General features: G+C 37.7%; 2 protein-coding genes and 1 long non-coding RNA gene across 5 annotated transcripts in view; 2 read left to right on the plus strand and 1 right to left on the minus strand.

Moving 5' to 3' along the window:
• The window catches only part of LOC149917789 (uncharacterized), a 38,346-nt gene extending 22,906 nt beyond the window's left edge, over positions 1-15,440 (plus strand). Inside the window, exons 3-4 of the long non-coding RNA XR_016466811.1 lie at positions 10,252-10,313; positions 15,273-15,440. This is a non-coding gene — a long non-coding RNA (uncharacterized LOC149917789). The remainder of the gene's footprint in view (positions 1-10,251; positions 10,314-15,272) is intronic.
• On the minus strand, positions 4,617-15,501 carry APIP (APAF1 interacting protein). 2 transcript variants are annotated; one of them, XM_090140775.1, is made up of 9 exons: positions 15,382-15,501; positions 15,006-15,106; positions 12,593-12,641; positions 11,361-11,478; positions 10,012-10,147; positions 8,870-8,947; positions 7,324-7,491; positions 6,615-6,731; positions 4,617-5,337 (listed from the first exon to the last, which is right to left on the minus strand). In XM_090140775.1, the coding sequence occupies exons 1-8, from the start codon at positions 15,436-15,438 to the stop codon at positions 6,632-6,634; spliced, it is 807 nt and encodes a 268-aa protein (XP_089996901.1). In that variant the 5' UTR covers positions 15,439-15,501; the 3' UTR covers positions 4,617-5,337; positions 6,615-6,631. The 2 variants fall into 2 exon arrangements, with proteins under 2 accessions (XP_089996901.1, XP_031449196.1); XM_031593336.2 differs by lacking the exon at positions 8,870-8,947.
• A 41-nt stretch (positions 15,502-15,542) lies between these two features.
• The window catches only part of PDHX (pyruvate dehydrogenase complex component X), a 43,094-nt gene continuing 42,264 nt past the window's right edge, over positions 15,543-16,372 (plus strand). Inside the window, exon 1 of one of the 2 annotated variants that reach the window (XM_031593335.2) lies at positions 15,543-15,727. In XM_031593335.2, the coding sequence (XP_031449195.2) occupies positions 15,589-15,727 (139 nt within the window). In that variant the 5' untranslated portion in view covers positions 15,543-15,588. Of the gene's footprint in view, positions 15,728-15,752; positions 15,917-16,372 lie in introns of those variants that run through there. The other variant, XM_090140774.1, reaches the window with a different exon arrangement.

Below are 16,372 nucleotides of genomic sequence, written 5' to 3' on the forward strand. Positions count from 1 at the left end.
TCTTGTTTTTGTAAATCTACATGAGGTTGTTATTTGAGGCAAACTTTCTCTTAAAATGCTTCCAATAATAGAGATTCTTCCTTTTTATGGAAGAAATACTCATTAGGCATCTGCTGTCCATGCAGAACATTCAAGTTTTATCCCCTGATCAGAAGCAAAAACAGTGAAGTCCTGGGAGTTCCAGGGGAGCATGATGAAATTTCGCACCTAGTTCTGCAGTGGGATTTAGGGTAGTATCTGATTCATTCACGCTCTTTTGAAACTCCCATCAAAGTGAACTGTTCAAGGCATGACCTTAAGGTAACACTTGAATCAGCCACAGAATCTAGACTTCCAGCTCTTTGCTTTAAATTTAAGACCTCTTCTTTCTTCTATATCCAGTGTATTCTGTTTGTAATTATCAGAAATTACCATTAGAGAAATTGGAGCTAATCTGAGGCTCATTTAGGAGCGAGAATTTATGCCCAGCTATTTAAATAAATTCTTGTTGAGCTAGTTTCTGGAGATTAAACTCTGTAATTTTATCTGTCAAGATGGGAGAAACTTGCTAGTACAGTAGCACAGTATCTTAGAGTAAAACAAAACAAAACAACACACATACGTAAGTGTAGAGTGAGTGGGTGTTTGCAAATGCTGTTCAGGCAATATAATTTCTGTGATTTTCCATTAAATATCATCTAGTCAAACATGTTCAGTCCATTCTTAGTAATGCAGACTAGCGCGTCACTACTTTTTTTCTGACTGAGCTCTAGTAAAACCCAACAGACATGAGAAAGTCTGAAGTGAACATAGAAAAGTTCAAGAATTTAAGAACAAACTCAGTTCAAAATATTAGTAGAATAAAATCCTAAGAAACAGCCAGCTGTCATGGTTTCACTGGGAGTTTCACCTCCAGAATAATTTTTCAGTGATGCAGCCAGTGTGCTGAGCCACTACCATTCAAATTTAGCAGAAACAGGTCCCTGTGCTAATGATATCAGCTGAAAAACAGTACGATTTTATTTACCATCTAATGTAAACTCTTGTGTGCCGACAGCATAAGTATCAGAAAGTCTTTTTCTTCCTTCTTTGTTTTTTTTTTTTATTTTTTAAATTTTTTTATTATTATTTTTTTAGGACACAAGGACTCATGCTTTCTCTTTTAAAAAACACATCAGATAGCACACTTCTGGTGCAACATTAGGCTTAAGGAATCACCAATCACCAAGGCACAATGCTGATGTAAAACAAAAGCAAGCAGGGAAACATTCTGACTTTTATGAAAGCTTTGATTAATTTCTATGAAAGCTCAGCCATAGGCACCCCTGTTATAAAAGCGTAGCATGAGCCAGTACTTGTGCACTGCGTGGGTCTGTAGGTCACAGTTTTATTTCACCTTATGTTTAGAAAAAGAAAATAAAATTACCTCCTCTTGTAAGAAAAGGGAGTTCCAAATCAGCTTCAAAAAGGAAGCTTTCTCCTAATTTCTTTAACTCACATGTGAATGTGTAAAGTATATGAGCAATAATTCCCTTCAGTACTGATTCTGTAACTTACAACAGCTCACAGGGTTTTGGTATTTTTTTTTCTTTCCTATTTTTTTTTTTAGAATTTTGAAACTAGCAGGTGTTGATATCAAACTATATATTGATTGTTTCTATATCAAAGAACGGAAAAATAGATAAACTGCTCCAGGTTTATTTGCCACTTTCTTGTCGTCTTCATTGGTGGTAGGTGGATGGTTGGATTGCAAAAAATTATTAGATATGTATTTGCCAAATAGCAGCAAGGAATTTAGAGGAAGGATATCAATCTAGTTGTATTGTTCTACTAATCAGTAGGATTTCCAGTTGTTAATATTTAAATGATGATTTCAGAGTTACAGGAAATAGGATGGTGTTGTCGAGGCATTATGGCACTGTAGAGGACTTGCAGTTTTGTCAATATAAGTTATAGCTTTATCACTTGATATTACTAGGTGCTGCATTCCACAACTTCATTTCCTTCTTGGAAAGCAAGTAAGATGTTACATAGGAAATTATTTTATTGGGAAATACTGGAACTTGATTACTGTTTTCGATGATCCTCTTGAAGTGGGATTTATGGAATTTTACATAATCTTCTCTGGTGATATTGAAGCCAGATAATCAGCGTTGATGGTGATCAACAATTCGTTGTGAACATATAAACATCTAACTGGCTATTTATCTACAGTTCACATCAGAAAATGATGTGAATTGGAAGCTATAAATGACTTAGGAAATGTTAATATTTTTCTTTTGCATAATAGAAGTGGACAGTAAGAGCTTTCTGAACACTTTGGGGAAGAGTAATTGTTTCACAGGCTTGTGAAGCCACCAACATTGTCAAATTATCATTTTCTTTGTTAAAGGATTCACACACAGGCATGGGAAGAGTGTATGTAGCTCATTTCTTTATCACTGAATGAATGGGATTTTGAATATCTCAAAATCATCTATAAAAGAGCATCACTTACAGAAAATGTGTACAAACAATTTCACAAATTTCACAAACGCTGTAGTATTACAAATTGTATTCAGATGAGCAAGTGAATATTTGTAATTATCATGTGACCCCAGAGGAACATATTTGGCAAGAAAAAAAAAAGCTCTCCTTGAATGTTCCATTGTAGTTTGTCATTATTAAACATGCAGACCAGAACTTAAACAATCTTTATCCTTACAGAACATCAGTATTATGGAATGATATTGTTATGCTGTATTATGAGAACTTCAAGAATACTGCAGGAATTCACTTTTTGCAGAAACCTCGGTTTAAAGAAGGAATCAGAGGTCACAATCAATAGACAGCAACCAGGCTTCACCAGGTGGTTTGTCACATCAATAGGTCTCAATAAAAATCACCCAGGTTTTCCAGCCAGTTTCTTGCTGCAATCTACATACAATCACAGAATGTGTAATTGGTCACTGCAAAGCAAAGTATTTACCACTGACAAATAATCTAATAATAAAATGTATCTAATAATAAAAATTGTTAACTGTCAAAAATGTATCAATAAAACTAATCAACAACCTTCAGTTACTCAGTGCTAACCAGCATTTCAGAATTAGTCATCCTCCCCCAGGGATTTCAAGGTCACTCACTGCAGGTACACCTCCAGTTCCACTAGGGAAGTGCAAACGTATGTAACTGCTGAAAAATAAACTTTTCATAACAAAATCTGCTGATCTGTCAGCATAACTCCACTGCTTGTTGTAAATTTTAAGAGTTGGGGAGAACAAGCATTTAGAAGGTGAGTTCAGAAGATAAACTAAATAGCATGAAATACAAAACAGGCAGTGCTATTCTGGTTCCTAACATGTGAGGACACCCAAAAAAAAAAAAAAAAAAAGAAACCTGGTTAATTCTTTGATGTAAGAATATAGTGGCAAAGATTAGTCTCACAGCCCAATCATCAGGCAGGGAGTAGAGGGGAGGCTATCTAAGCTATATGAAAATTCCTATTAAAAGTTCTTAAGTCAGTAACTGAGTTACCAAATTTGAGTGCAAAGATTTGTGATTTCCTGTTGAGAAAACCTGAAGCCTCCCAGCAAGGTGAGGATAAATTTTGCTGGTAGATAAGTAGTTGCCAAGCTTCCTGTGGCAAATTGTTCCCTACAATATCTCATTCCAGTCAAGGGGAAGTCTTCATCACTTCAGGTCTTGATCCCTTTTCAAAGATAGTTGCTCTTTGTCTGTTAGCAGCAGATGCTGAATGTGCTCTCTTGTGCCCTGCACAGAAAGATAGGCTGCAGTTGCCACAAAGACATGGAAACACGAGACAAGTTGTTGATGACACACTGGCAGCATAGCAGCAACAGCTCTGTTGACTACACCAGTGCACAAGTAAACACATTTTACTGTCTAGAATCAGCTGTTGCCCAACATGGGTCGGCTCTCATCAGCAGGCACTTGTCTTATAACATGATGCCTTACTGAAAATGAGTTTTGCTGGAGCCCAGCATTAGACTGTTAGATGGGCACATAAATATCCACCAAGACAAAACAGGATATTTTTTGCGTGAATTTAGCATAACGCTATTACCAGTAAATAGAAGAACCATCAGTGTATGTTGCCTTAAGATCAGTGGTTGATGTACACAACTAAAGAAAGCCAATGCTCTGAATAGGGTAAAAAATCCAAGTTTCTTCCTGACTTCTTGGTTTAGCCAAATAACTTTCCACGAATAGTAAGTCTGCATAGTTATGCTCATCAAATAGAGTCTTCTCCATCTCTGATTTTAGTTATGTCCTCTTTTGCCCCAGCTCTGGCACCCTGAACCCACCTCTGAGTTAACTTTTTAACAGTGGCTGATTAGGAAACAATATAATTATTTTCATTTTACCCCCTGCAGTAGTTTCTCTTAGGTTAATGAGTTAATTCACCTCACAGAAGCTCAAACAAGTGCCAAAGATGATGCAAGGAAAATGGTGGGAATGTATGGCCCCTAGCAGAAAACAGAAGGGAAAACAAGACCTCTCCTTTCTGGCAATGTAAGTTGTCAATTGGTGTTCTTCCTTGGGATGAGAATCTCAGTACTCAGAAAGTTGGTCAGTTGTGGCTTTGATGCTAGTGGGGCTATTCCAGGAGGTTTTGAAATAAAGACACTAAGACATATAAACATATAAAACTAAATTTTAATGAGCTGTTTGAGTAAACTGACATGAGTCTGGCTTATAGCAGTTCATTAAAAAAACTGTTTTAAACAATTGCATTGAAAGTGACTGAATTTTAAGAGGTAAAAAATAGGTAAGACCTGGAGGAATGTCTCGGTAACAACTTCCAAATGCATGCTACAAAATTATGTGATTTTCCTACGCAGAATAACAATTAACATATGACTTAAAAATGTATATGCTACAAGCTTAATTTCACAGAAATTAATGTAGCATAAATTAATCAGTAGTTTAAGCAATCATTTTAAACATAACTTTTAATTAAGGGGAGGTCCTCATATCTTTCCAACCAATAAGGACTGCTTTATCTTTCAGAAATTGAGATCTAGAACAAGTCAAACGATGCAGCAGTAGAGCAGGATCAGCAAATGCAAATTTGTTAAAACACTAATTTTTAAATCACGCAAACAATATGTCGCATTAGTTCTCTGTAGCTCTTTGAATGTGAATTTTCATTCCTCCTAAAGTAGCTTTTGCCAGTACTCATAAACAGCAATGATTGTGCAGGATCTCTTTGTTTTAACTCTTTTTCTTCTTTGATACGTCTGGTCAAAATTGGCTGCCAACATCTGTTAATTCAGCTGAATACAAGAGCACCCCCTTCTGGCTTCAACAGTGCGAGGTGGAAACTGGAACTCCCATGATCACATAAGAAGAAACCTGTGTAGGGAAAACAAGACATAAACAAAGATTTACGTGGTTTAATGATCATGGTGGTGATAGGCCAAAGATTGGACTAGGCGATCTTAGCACTCTTTTCCAACATTAATGATTGTATACTCTTAAATTAGGTATTTAGTCATAAGAAATGGGCAAAGGAAGATTAATTCTGCTGAAGAGCAATTTTAGAACTTTTCTCAGAGGCCATGGGGTAGCTCTGTGCAGGTGTGGTAGGCAGATGTCCCTGCATGCAGTGGCAGCGCTCCAAATATCTGTTCGCACAAGGACTCATTTGACAGTAAGCGTTCTGTCCCACTGCTTCCTCCTCTGGCGTGGGCATAACAGCTAGTGCTCTGAGTACGTGGCTGTTTTATGCTCACACTGCCTAAGCACTCATTTTTCATCTCTTCTGATGCAAACACAGTGGGTGGAGAGAATTATCTGATGGGCCAACTCTGTGTAACAGGTTAGCCCTTTCTGTTCAGACCACTACTTTGGTCCAGGGACTCCTGTATAATCTCAGTAGCAGTATCTTTAAACTTGCTTAGATTTACAAGAAGAGGGATGCCAAACTCTGAAATATTGTGATACCACTGTGTTTTGCCCTACTGTACTTTGAAAACCTTGTGTGTCAATTGTTTCAGAGTGCCTTCTCCTTCAACATAAAATACTGCCTGATCATATTACATACATTCTTTTACTTAAAAATACTAGTTATGAAAACCTTGAAAACATTGATCATTGCTGCATTAGAAAAAAGAAATTCACAGTTAGCATCACTTGGTGTAAATGTAATATTAATTAATTCAGCTTATTCAAATTGCAACAAGTAATTTCTGCTCAAGAGCAGAAAACTACACCAAATAAGTAGCACCACTACGAAAAGAGTGAAATAAGAATACTGCATACTGCAAGCTGAGGAACAGAAGCATGTGTTCAGACATCTCTGTAAAAATTAGCATATTAGGATGAGGTCCGTTTCTTTCACTGTTTTCGTTCTGATAATGCTTGATCTACCTTGGTTTTAAAAGGCAATTGCATTCTGAGCTGTACCTAAGTGTTAAAATAGGCACAGGACATAATTAATATATATCCTTTCAGTGCACTGGATGGTAAGAAAGCATGATTTTGGGTGTAGACACAACTACATTGGTAACAGAGCAGGAAGAGTACTGAAGTTTTCTGTTCTGGTAATTGAGTGGGAAAGCAGACTGAACAGATGGTGTTATCTATAGCCTTTCCCTGCAAACAGATAATTTCTACAGATAAACTCGCACCTGAATATTGCTGTCATTCACAAGATCCCATTTTCTCCCGCTGGATGTTTTGAAGGATCTAGCCCATGCTGCTTCATCTGCACTGCAATATCAAATAGGTAGTCGTAACATTCACACCTAGAATTAAAAGGAAAAATAGGTGAACAGTAAAGTTAGGTTCAATACATTCAAGTCTTACTGCTTTTTATGATAATAGTTATCTTCCTTGAGCTGTACATCATCAATGTGTCAGTCTGACTGGATAGCTGTTATCATTTATTTCCATCGCAGCTGTATGAAATGTCAGCAAGGACACCCCAGTGCCCAGCATTTCAGCTACACGATCCTGATGTGTTGCACTTTCAGCAGCAAATGAAGAATGTAATTTTTAGTGCCCCCATACCTCCTCCCCAACCAAAAAAAAAATGGACTAGAGAAGACTGTATGAACAGTATTGGCAGGTGTCATATACAACCAGAGAATGTCTTAAGGTTTCCTAGTTGTCCGTGTGAAAGGAAAATGTTGTGAATTCTATCATTCAGAATAGTTTGGAAAGAAAAATCAAACAGTGAAATCATGGATGAACCTAGTGAAACCATAAATTCAATGAGGCCAAAAGTTTATGAATATTCTGAATCACTGACAATGGTCAGAGATAAACAGAACAGCAGAGCCAATCAAATTTTGAGGTATAATGGCAAAATATACCATATTCCTTAATTGTACTCACATTGTTTTGGCTTTTTCCCATGTTTCTCCCCATACATAAACTCCATGACGTCTGACCAAAACAGCACAGGAATCTGGGTATTCTTCCATTGCTTTTGCCATTCTTTCCTTGAGATCCTTCTCTTCTGGTGTATTCTCAATAATGGGAACCACCAGTGTATCATCATATCTAAGAGAAAAATAGATTTAAATATATTTTAAACACGAAATGAAATGTTTGGAAGAGTGATCTATCTTATACCTCAACTCTTCCATTAGAAAGAGCTTCTCGTTTGCATAAAGGTATTAGATTCTCAGCACTAGAGGTTTTTAAGCTCTTCTCTTGTGAGTCACACTGCAGTAAAAGAATTCAGGAATGTATCCCACTTTCATGACCTGCTGGCAGTATCTGAACCACACTTGAGGCACAAAAAGAAAATAAGACTTTAATGTATTAGATATAGTTGTTTGTTCACGTATCATCACTTTGTAGTTAGGTCCCTTTGCAACTTTTTCAGACTTTCTTCATCCTGTATTGGCATCGCCTACCAGCTTGATCTCAGATTAAATTATTCAAAAGAATCAAAAGAAGGAAACAAAACTGTTTGCTGGAGAGAGCAGAAAAAAATTGAATTTAGGTAGTCCAAAAAGCCTCTGGAAAAAAGATTGTCCTTCTAAGGCATATAAATAGAAAGTTAGTGTCAACACATGAAAAATAAATTCTTCTCTGATAGAGTGGTTGGTGGGCTACATGTGATCTTAAGAGAGCCTGAGAACCCCTGTTCCAAAGACAAGATGATGCATGTTACTCAGTGGAACTTGCCTAAGAGTTTCTTGTGAAGGAGATTGGGATATTTGGCATTGTTTGAACCTTAATTAACACTGGCAGAAACTTGTTTAAATAGTTTTTAATAAGTCCCCAGTTCACATTCGGATTTATCATTGAGATCTCGTTGATATTTCAAGAGTGGATGCTAGCAGAACTTATAAAAAACACAGAGGGGAAGCAATGGTAGAATTACTATAGCCTGTACCTCATATTAAATATTTACAAAATGTAGAGGTCTCATGTCTCACAGTTTTCAATGCTGATGCTTTTCCCAAAGAAGTGTATAAATTTAGTGAGGAAAGCAAATTAAGTGTTTGTAGGTTTACTTTATCTCTCATATATTCTAGTCATTAAATTTAGATTTGGAGTGCATGCTACCAGTGAGGACATTTCAACTAAGGGATTGTTTTCCTAGTTTCTACTTTGTACTCAGACAGTAGTTTGGAAGCAAGTATAAACATCACAAATTGATTTCTAATTATAACCTTTTTTTTTTGGTAAGAATTATTAGCTATAAAACCCACAGAAGATTCTGACAGTTAAACTATAGAGATAAAAAAATATTTTACTGAAACATAAGGAGCCTGCATTGAGGCAAAAGTTCATATAAAATACTTCGAGACAGTCTGAGATTTTGAAAGCTGTTTACTACAGATTTAATTCTACAGAAGCCAAAAGTAAAATTGTTCTAGCATTCAGGGATCGTATTTAGGCCAGGAAATACTTCTGATTATCCTACCTGTAACAGATAGCTTCCAGAATTTCTTCTGAATTCAGTGTGCAGTCTGGTGTGAGACAAGGCAATGGAATCTTGGATCTTGGATGGATGAATATGTACTTAGCAAACATGTAATCTGGAGCTTTGATTTTTTTATTTTTTCTGACAGCAGGATGACATAGGACAATTTGTAGATACAGAATGCAATAAATACAGTGTTTCCTGACTAACATACAGGAATTTTGGAAATTCACGATGCAAATCCAAAAAAAGGAAGTTGTTGTTGCTTTTTTCCAAACCAGTGTTAGACAGTTCCAGTATAAGGGATGTTTTTACTAGGAAGTTCTGCCACATGAAAAATACAAATGCTAATGCTAACAAGAAGGTAAAGCTGGCAAGTCAACCAAAACTCCTAATAAAATATGTCCAGGTACAAAATCACATGCGAAACACATTGTTTGCTCCCTTGCCAAAGGGCAATTGTTATTTACAAAAATTTACATCAAAAAGTGGAAAGAATTTAGCATTTCAATTTTTCATCTAATTGTCACATATTATATAAAAGTTGTTCGCTGGTCTCAATTCAGCACTGTGGGTGGAGTCCTCAAAACAAGCCATCACACATAATTTGGAATAACTCAGCACTTACCTCAGAGCTCATCCTTGGAAAGTAATAACATTATCTTTAATGAGCTCTTTATTCTGATTTTTCTTTCAAAGTCTGTCAAGTAAAATCTGAAATCCTCAAGTCTCTTAACTTGCCCTAAACTAGAACAGGCAATGATTTGTGAAGTCCACCCAAACACAGTTGCACTTTATCAATTCAGCCTAATGTTGGCTGGCTACAGTTTCAGTTTAACATTGTATAGATGTGTTAACAACTCTGTTCTTGAGATATCTGTCAAGACCTGGCTCTTTATTTAGTTTGTTTCTACAGTTCAGTGGACCACAGTAAGTTTGACTCGGCAAGATTTTATCTCAGATCTCTTCTATAGGCTTGAGACCTTCGTAGGGGAAGCCAATGATTGATTTATTCCAGAGGCCTTGTTACTACTCATAATACTTTATATTATATACTTGAACATACATAACTCAAATTACTTATCATCTATTTTGCTGCAAACAAGCAATCAAATAGCACATCTCTGCTCTTAAAAATGTACCGGTAATAGCCTCCTGAAGAACACTTCTGGATTCCTTTTATCATCTCCTGATGGGTAATAGTGAACTCACTCCCTGGGTAAAGAAGGGTAGCCATAACAGCAGCCTTGGAATGAGTATGTATCACTGCACCTGCTCCTAAGAAGAGAAAAAGAATATATATATATATATGTTTTAAAATTTTTGAAAGGCATTTATTAAGAAAAAAAAATTACTGTATTTGATTCATTTTCTTTGGCTAGGCATCTTAGCAAATGGTGATCTACTGTATCAGAAGAAAAAATGCACAGCAGCCTAAATAAAGGTAAGAAATAATTGCTCATCTATAAAGGATAATTATGGATTGTTTTAGGACAGCAGTGTCAACTTCTACTTAGTGACAAATTCCAGGAGAAAAACCATTTGCACAAAAGCAAGGAGAAGCACTCCTTGTATAGGTTTTTTTTTATGTGCTATAAAAACAAAAACACTCTAATAATTTTATCAGAAATCCATGATTCTGAAGACTTCCCAAACTTATTCATAGAAGTTAAATACTTCTACTTTATGCAAGCAGTATTTCTCAATTATCCATTGATTCTCTGAAAAAACAGAGTTATCTTCTTGTACCATGATGGAAAGATATTAAATAATTGTAATTAATTTTACTAACGTGGCTGCAGTGTTGCCAAAAATATGAATTTTCCTCAGGTACATAGGCAAGTTTACATAGGCAGGAAGACTAGATGAGTCTCCTTAAATCCTTTTTAAAGTAACACTTGTAAATCTTCCACAATAGAAAAAGATCTCTATTACTGTCCATCTACAGACATTCCACTCAGTCCAGGCGTACAGATCATTTACAGCTCAAGTACCTCCAAAAGCTTTTCCCAAGTGGGACTGCAAGCCGTGTTGCTACCTAAACATATCAAGGAATTGAAAGAAATGAGCCTTCTTTAACATCTCTGACACCAGAAAAGGAAACGGATGCTCAACTGGAAACTGCACTGTGATTACAAGCTAAAGAAAAGCTTCATATTTCTTTCACTTAATAATTTAGAACCTTTGACAATAGCCATGTCAAAGACTTCCCATTCCCTCCAACAAACTACTAATAGACTGGGCTAAAAATCAGTGCCGAAAAGATGATCTCAGGTGTAGCTACGTAAGAAGCTGTAGAAGAGGCTTACAGGTGTTACTATGGATTACATTCCATTGCATGTGTGCCTGCACAAATTTATTTATTGCACAGGCTCATATCTTTTTCACTGTGACTTTTATGTTTAAAGAATCAAGTACTGAATTTTAATTTTATTGACAATGTATATACAGCGTTTCAGTCAATAGTAAAGCAAAAAGATTTGCTACATACCTCTCATAGTGTAGGCATTCATAAAAAGAGGTGTGCACTGGCTTTTCTTTAGTTTCTTGTGTGCTGGAGGACCACTGATGTCCTGCTCATTCATGTCACAAACAAACATATCTTCTGGCTGTATCAGAGAAATTATTTTTTACCTGTGATGACCTGAACAGCTTTATTTTCCTTCTAAGGAGATACATACATACAGAAACACAACATATTTAATATAGAATGCAATTTCAGCTTCGTAAAAATGCTGTAAGATGCTATGTTTATTCTATCCACTAACACTGATTATCATTACTGTGTATGGTAGATGAACATTTGGTACTGCCTTTCAGTACTGCTGCCAAGGAGTACTAAAACAAAAATTTTCTAAGAAAGGAGATGGCTTATATCTAAATACAGACCATCAAAAGCTCAGGAGAAAAAGTAGTAACTTACCAAAAAAAAAAAAAAAAAAAAAAATTAGCTTTCCAGAAATGTTACTTTCCTGTCCACGGTAGAAATAAAACTGTCTCATTAAAAAAATTAACAGAAAATACAGTTGCAAGAGAGTTTACCCATTATGCTCAATCCACTTCTGTTGTCAGAAAAGAGCAAAACATCACAGCCTTGCCATATTATGCCTTTTCCTGTCTTATTTGCTAATGTTGCTAGCAAGCACTGTGCAAAACTTCAAGTTTCTATCAGCAAAAAGATTCCTTTCACGTCTCCTTGTATTTCCCCTCAAAGCTGTAAAACAATTTTTCCTATTGTCATAAAATAGTTATCATTTACCACTTTCCCCTCCACTTATATTTTAGGGTTTTTGCTGTTCCAGGAAAGGAAAGGCATAAAATAGCAACATCACCTTTTCTTGGAGAAAGCCCATCTATTTACTGAGAAGACCAAGAGAAAGATTTCCAATCATTAAAACGACAAGAAACAGAAAAGAGGTGTTAAAGCGTAATATGTGTGTACTACAGTAACTTGAAACTGTACTCAGATAGATAAAAAGCCATTTAATCTTGAAAAAGAAAAAAGCTGATCTAGGGTAACTTTCAATCATCCTTGCTTTAAGCCATGCTGGCCACAGGCTTGCTTTGGTAGCTGAGTACTTAAGAGGAGAAATTCAGTTATTTCAGGAATGCAGACCACAGATTTGTAAGCCTAACTTTATATAAGGAAAAATAAAACACTAAGCATAGGTAGTTTTACCCATCTGAAGATAAGCTCTAAGGTAGAAATAAAGTTAAACATACCTGTATTCTTTCCTTCTGGACTCCTGAAGGAGCAATATAGATTTCATTCCTAAGAAAATTTGAAGATAGGTAAAACTATTAAAAAACACGTCTTTCTAACAGCATGAGCATTAGAGCTCTAGATTCACTGGAAAAGAAATAGCAAATCTAAACTGTGATAATAAATTTATCACTCTTCCATATATGTAGTCACAGGTCGACGGGGTGGTGTTTTGCTTTTGTTTTGTTTTGTTTTTTTAAATGCAGATGCATTTAATGTATAAGAGCATATCAAATCTCTAGCTTAAAGGGATCTCAAACAGTGTTTTCAACTTGACAAGAGATTCAAAATAGATGCAGAAAATGCAACCTTGATTTCTCTGTAAAGGGAAACACAAAACCTTCCCCTGTAATAATCTCAAACTCAGCCCCAGGAAGTCTGAAGAAAAAAAAACAAGGAGAACAAAACAAATTGCAAGCAGATACTGTCCTGTGGCAAAACTGCTACTTAAAAATCCACAGACTACCTATAAACAGTATCAACTGTCTCTTGTATTATACAATGTAAATACTTTCATTTTTGTTCTAACTGCCTAATCTACATATAGCTACAAAATGCATTTGTGTGTTCATTTGCATTGATTAAAAAATATCAGTCAGTGCAATTAAGTGACAAATTCAAATAGAAGTGTATCTTTTCTTCGAATGTTTACATGATCAAAATCCATAAAAATATTGATTTAAATTTAAATAATCTTAGGTGGCAACTAAAACATTCTCAGTAACAACAAAGAAAATCAGATTGCTATCTTGTACTTAATCACTCTTTGGTTTAAGGAGCAATGCTTTAAATTCAGGAGCACAGAGACATCTAGTGAGTAATTAGTCAAGTTACAGGTGTATCTCTTGAGACGCTTGAGATGTTTAAATATTTTTCTCTGGTCTAGAAATTTATCTTTCAGAAGAAGTGAAACATAGGACACCTGACAAAGAATTCTAGAACCAATTTTAATAATGCTATCCCATATCTTGGCATCTTCACCCTAAGTAGTTCCAATGAACAGTGCAGTCAGTAATGTTGATCAGGACGTAAGATAAAACTAGCTGCTAGAACTTCAGTTGTTCCTATGGAATGATGCTAGGCTAGTCTACTCGCTCTTTGCCTCGTGGCGGTTCATTCTGAAACATACCTAACACTAATGCAGCTATAAAAACGAGTACAATCAATTGGATTACTATTCCTACCATGTAAGATGTATTGGAAGCTACTCAAATGTACCTATGTACATTTGTACTACAAATGTAGTCTGAGCTACAAAGTGATAGAACTGTTGAAGAAAACTGTACTACTACATCAGTGTATTCTCTGTTGAAGCCATGTGTCTTGTCAAAATGAACAAGAATTACATAGAAACAACAGAGAAAACAGCCTATATTCAGCTGCTGGTAAGAAATTAGTGTTATAAAGATCTTCTACAAATGAAGAACTTTAAAACCAAGAATCAATCCTATTGTTACTCCTTTGATTATTTATTGCTGCTTTGTTTGCAAAACTATGCAGGGAAGTGAAGTGACTTGCACAAAGCAATTAGAAAATCACAAATATTGGTGTTTGGAGCTTTTATTTCAGATAAATATTATATATGTGAAAAGTAATAGCTGTGTTGTTTCTTTTTTTGACATACACTGCATATAATTGTATGTCAGAAAAATGAGAGATCAGTAACTTTTAAGTTGATGGTGCAGCAGCAGACACTGAAAGGTATTTTGCAGAGTGAAGGTTTCTCTTTTTTCTTCAGCAGCCACTAGCAGGGGTTCTGTTTCCATTAGAAGTTTTGAAAGTATAAATAGGAGTAATAAACAGTAAAAAAGCAAAGTGATGCTTCTCAGATATACACCAAAAATTGTTTTGCTGTTGCATGTGCCGCTTTAATTATGTCAATAACAACTTCTTAGAAATCTCAGTAGAACAGTACTTTCTTTATTGAAGGAAATGCTTGTCTGCGACACATCCAGGGTGGGATTAATCTCATTTTATCATTGAAAGCTTTGTGTAATCTAATCTAGATTCACAGTCAAAGGAATGAAAAGGGGAAAATGAATCGTTCCTTAAAAGCAAGTGGTTTACCTTAAAGACAGAAAAAGGATAAAAATAAGATACTGTCTTAACTTGTATCTCTTTCTCCTTTGAAAGAACCTTAATGATTAATTCAAGCCAGACATCTTCCCTTCTTTGCTTTAAATCTGCAGTAGCGTTCATTTCCCCTTCTATCTTCTTCAGTCGTTTTTGACTTTCAAACATCTGCCACAGAACAGAACTGCCCTCACCAATTGCAGCCAGCCCTTCTCTGCAAAGCTCACGGAATGATCTGAGTCGGAAAGGACCTTTAAAGGCCGTACAGTTTGTTGCTCTTAGTTACTTTGCTTTACTTACCCATGTTTCAGGCTGATTCCTCCACCAGTTCCCGTTACCCAGCCTAAACCATAGAACAGCCTACAAAGTTCTGGGATAAGATTTCTTGGATGTAACTTATCCTAAAAATAAAAATTAAAAAAAAAAAAAAAAAAAGCGATACATTAAAAGCTATCAGAAAACTAACAATGTAAACTCCGAAACTCGGTTTGAACGGGTTACAGTCATACTTCAGCACGACGGTGTTATTTATGACTTCAATTACAAGCGGACTGTCTTTTCTTTTAGGACACGTCTTTCAAGGCCTGAAGCCTGGCTCGTTCTGGACCAAGCGCCGCTACCGCAGCCGGCCCTCACAGCCGTACGTCGCGCGGTGGCACGGCCGCCCCCTCGTTACCTGCGCCGCGTCGCGGCCGTCGGCGAGCTGGAGGCCGTGACCGCCCGCGGCAGCCATGGCGCCGGTCGCGCGCTGGGTCCTGCCGCCGGGAGGCGTGCCGCGGCGCTGCCTGCCCGGCGCTCCCCGCGCAGAGCGGGCCGTAACCCCGGACGCCCGCCGTCAGGCAGCGCTACGGGCAGCCCCCGCCGGCGGCGAGGGCGAGGCAAGATGGCGGCCTCCTGGTGGCGGAGCGGCGGCGCCGGGGTGCTGAGGCTGCTGCGAGGCGGGCGGCCCGTGCCGGGCGCTGGGCTGGCCCTGCCCGCCCGGGGAGGCTGGAGGCTCCTGCACGGCACCCAGGAGCTGCTGGGTGAGTGCTGGGCTGCGGCCGGCCTGCCGCTGCTTGGGCAGCAGGGAGCCTCGGTGGGCCGGAGCCGCGCTACCTCGTTGGACCGGACCGGTGCTGCCGGCCGGTGTGTGGGGCTGCGAGGCCGGGGAGGTGATGCGGGACGAAGGGAGCAGTTCCGTCCTTCCGCACGTTGAACGGGAGGCCGTGGAGGTGGGGCTGCGCGGCTGGGCGCTGCTGCCTTGGGCTCCGGAGGTCCGAAGCACGAGTGCTTTTTGGCGGCCTTGCTCCTAGGTTTGGCCCAAAGCTGGTTGTTCGTCGCATGTTAATTCTTTTAGTCTGCGTGACTGCCGGGGTCCTTTCTTAGAATTATTTCTCTTCAGTTTTATTACTTACTGTTCTTACACGCTCATTTCTCCCGCTCCCTAAGGTGTGAAGTTGGGTCTCTAAAGAAGTTCAAACATTTTGTGTTAGTTAAAGGGTCGAACTTAGGGTGTAGCACTGAAATGCTGTACTTAATTTCAAAGGCAGCTTCTTGGCTTCTCAGCCAGGTGAGGGCTGCCGTGCTGAGCTTCTCTGTTAGTTTGGTGTCACATTCAAAAGAACATACCTTCAGTTCTTCAATTTACTCTGAAATAGTTCTGCTTGTTCACATTCAGCAGACTGCAA

This window comes from Phasianus colchicus, chromosome 5 (assembly GCF_987193195.1).
Source record: "Phasianus colchicus chromosome 5, bPhaCol1.hap1.1, whole genome shotgun sequence".
Taxonomy (NCBI): Eukaryota; Metazoa; Chordata; class Aves; order Galliformes; family Phasianidae; genus Phasianus; species Phasianus colchicus.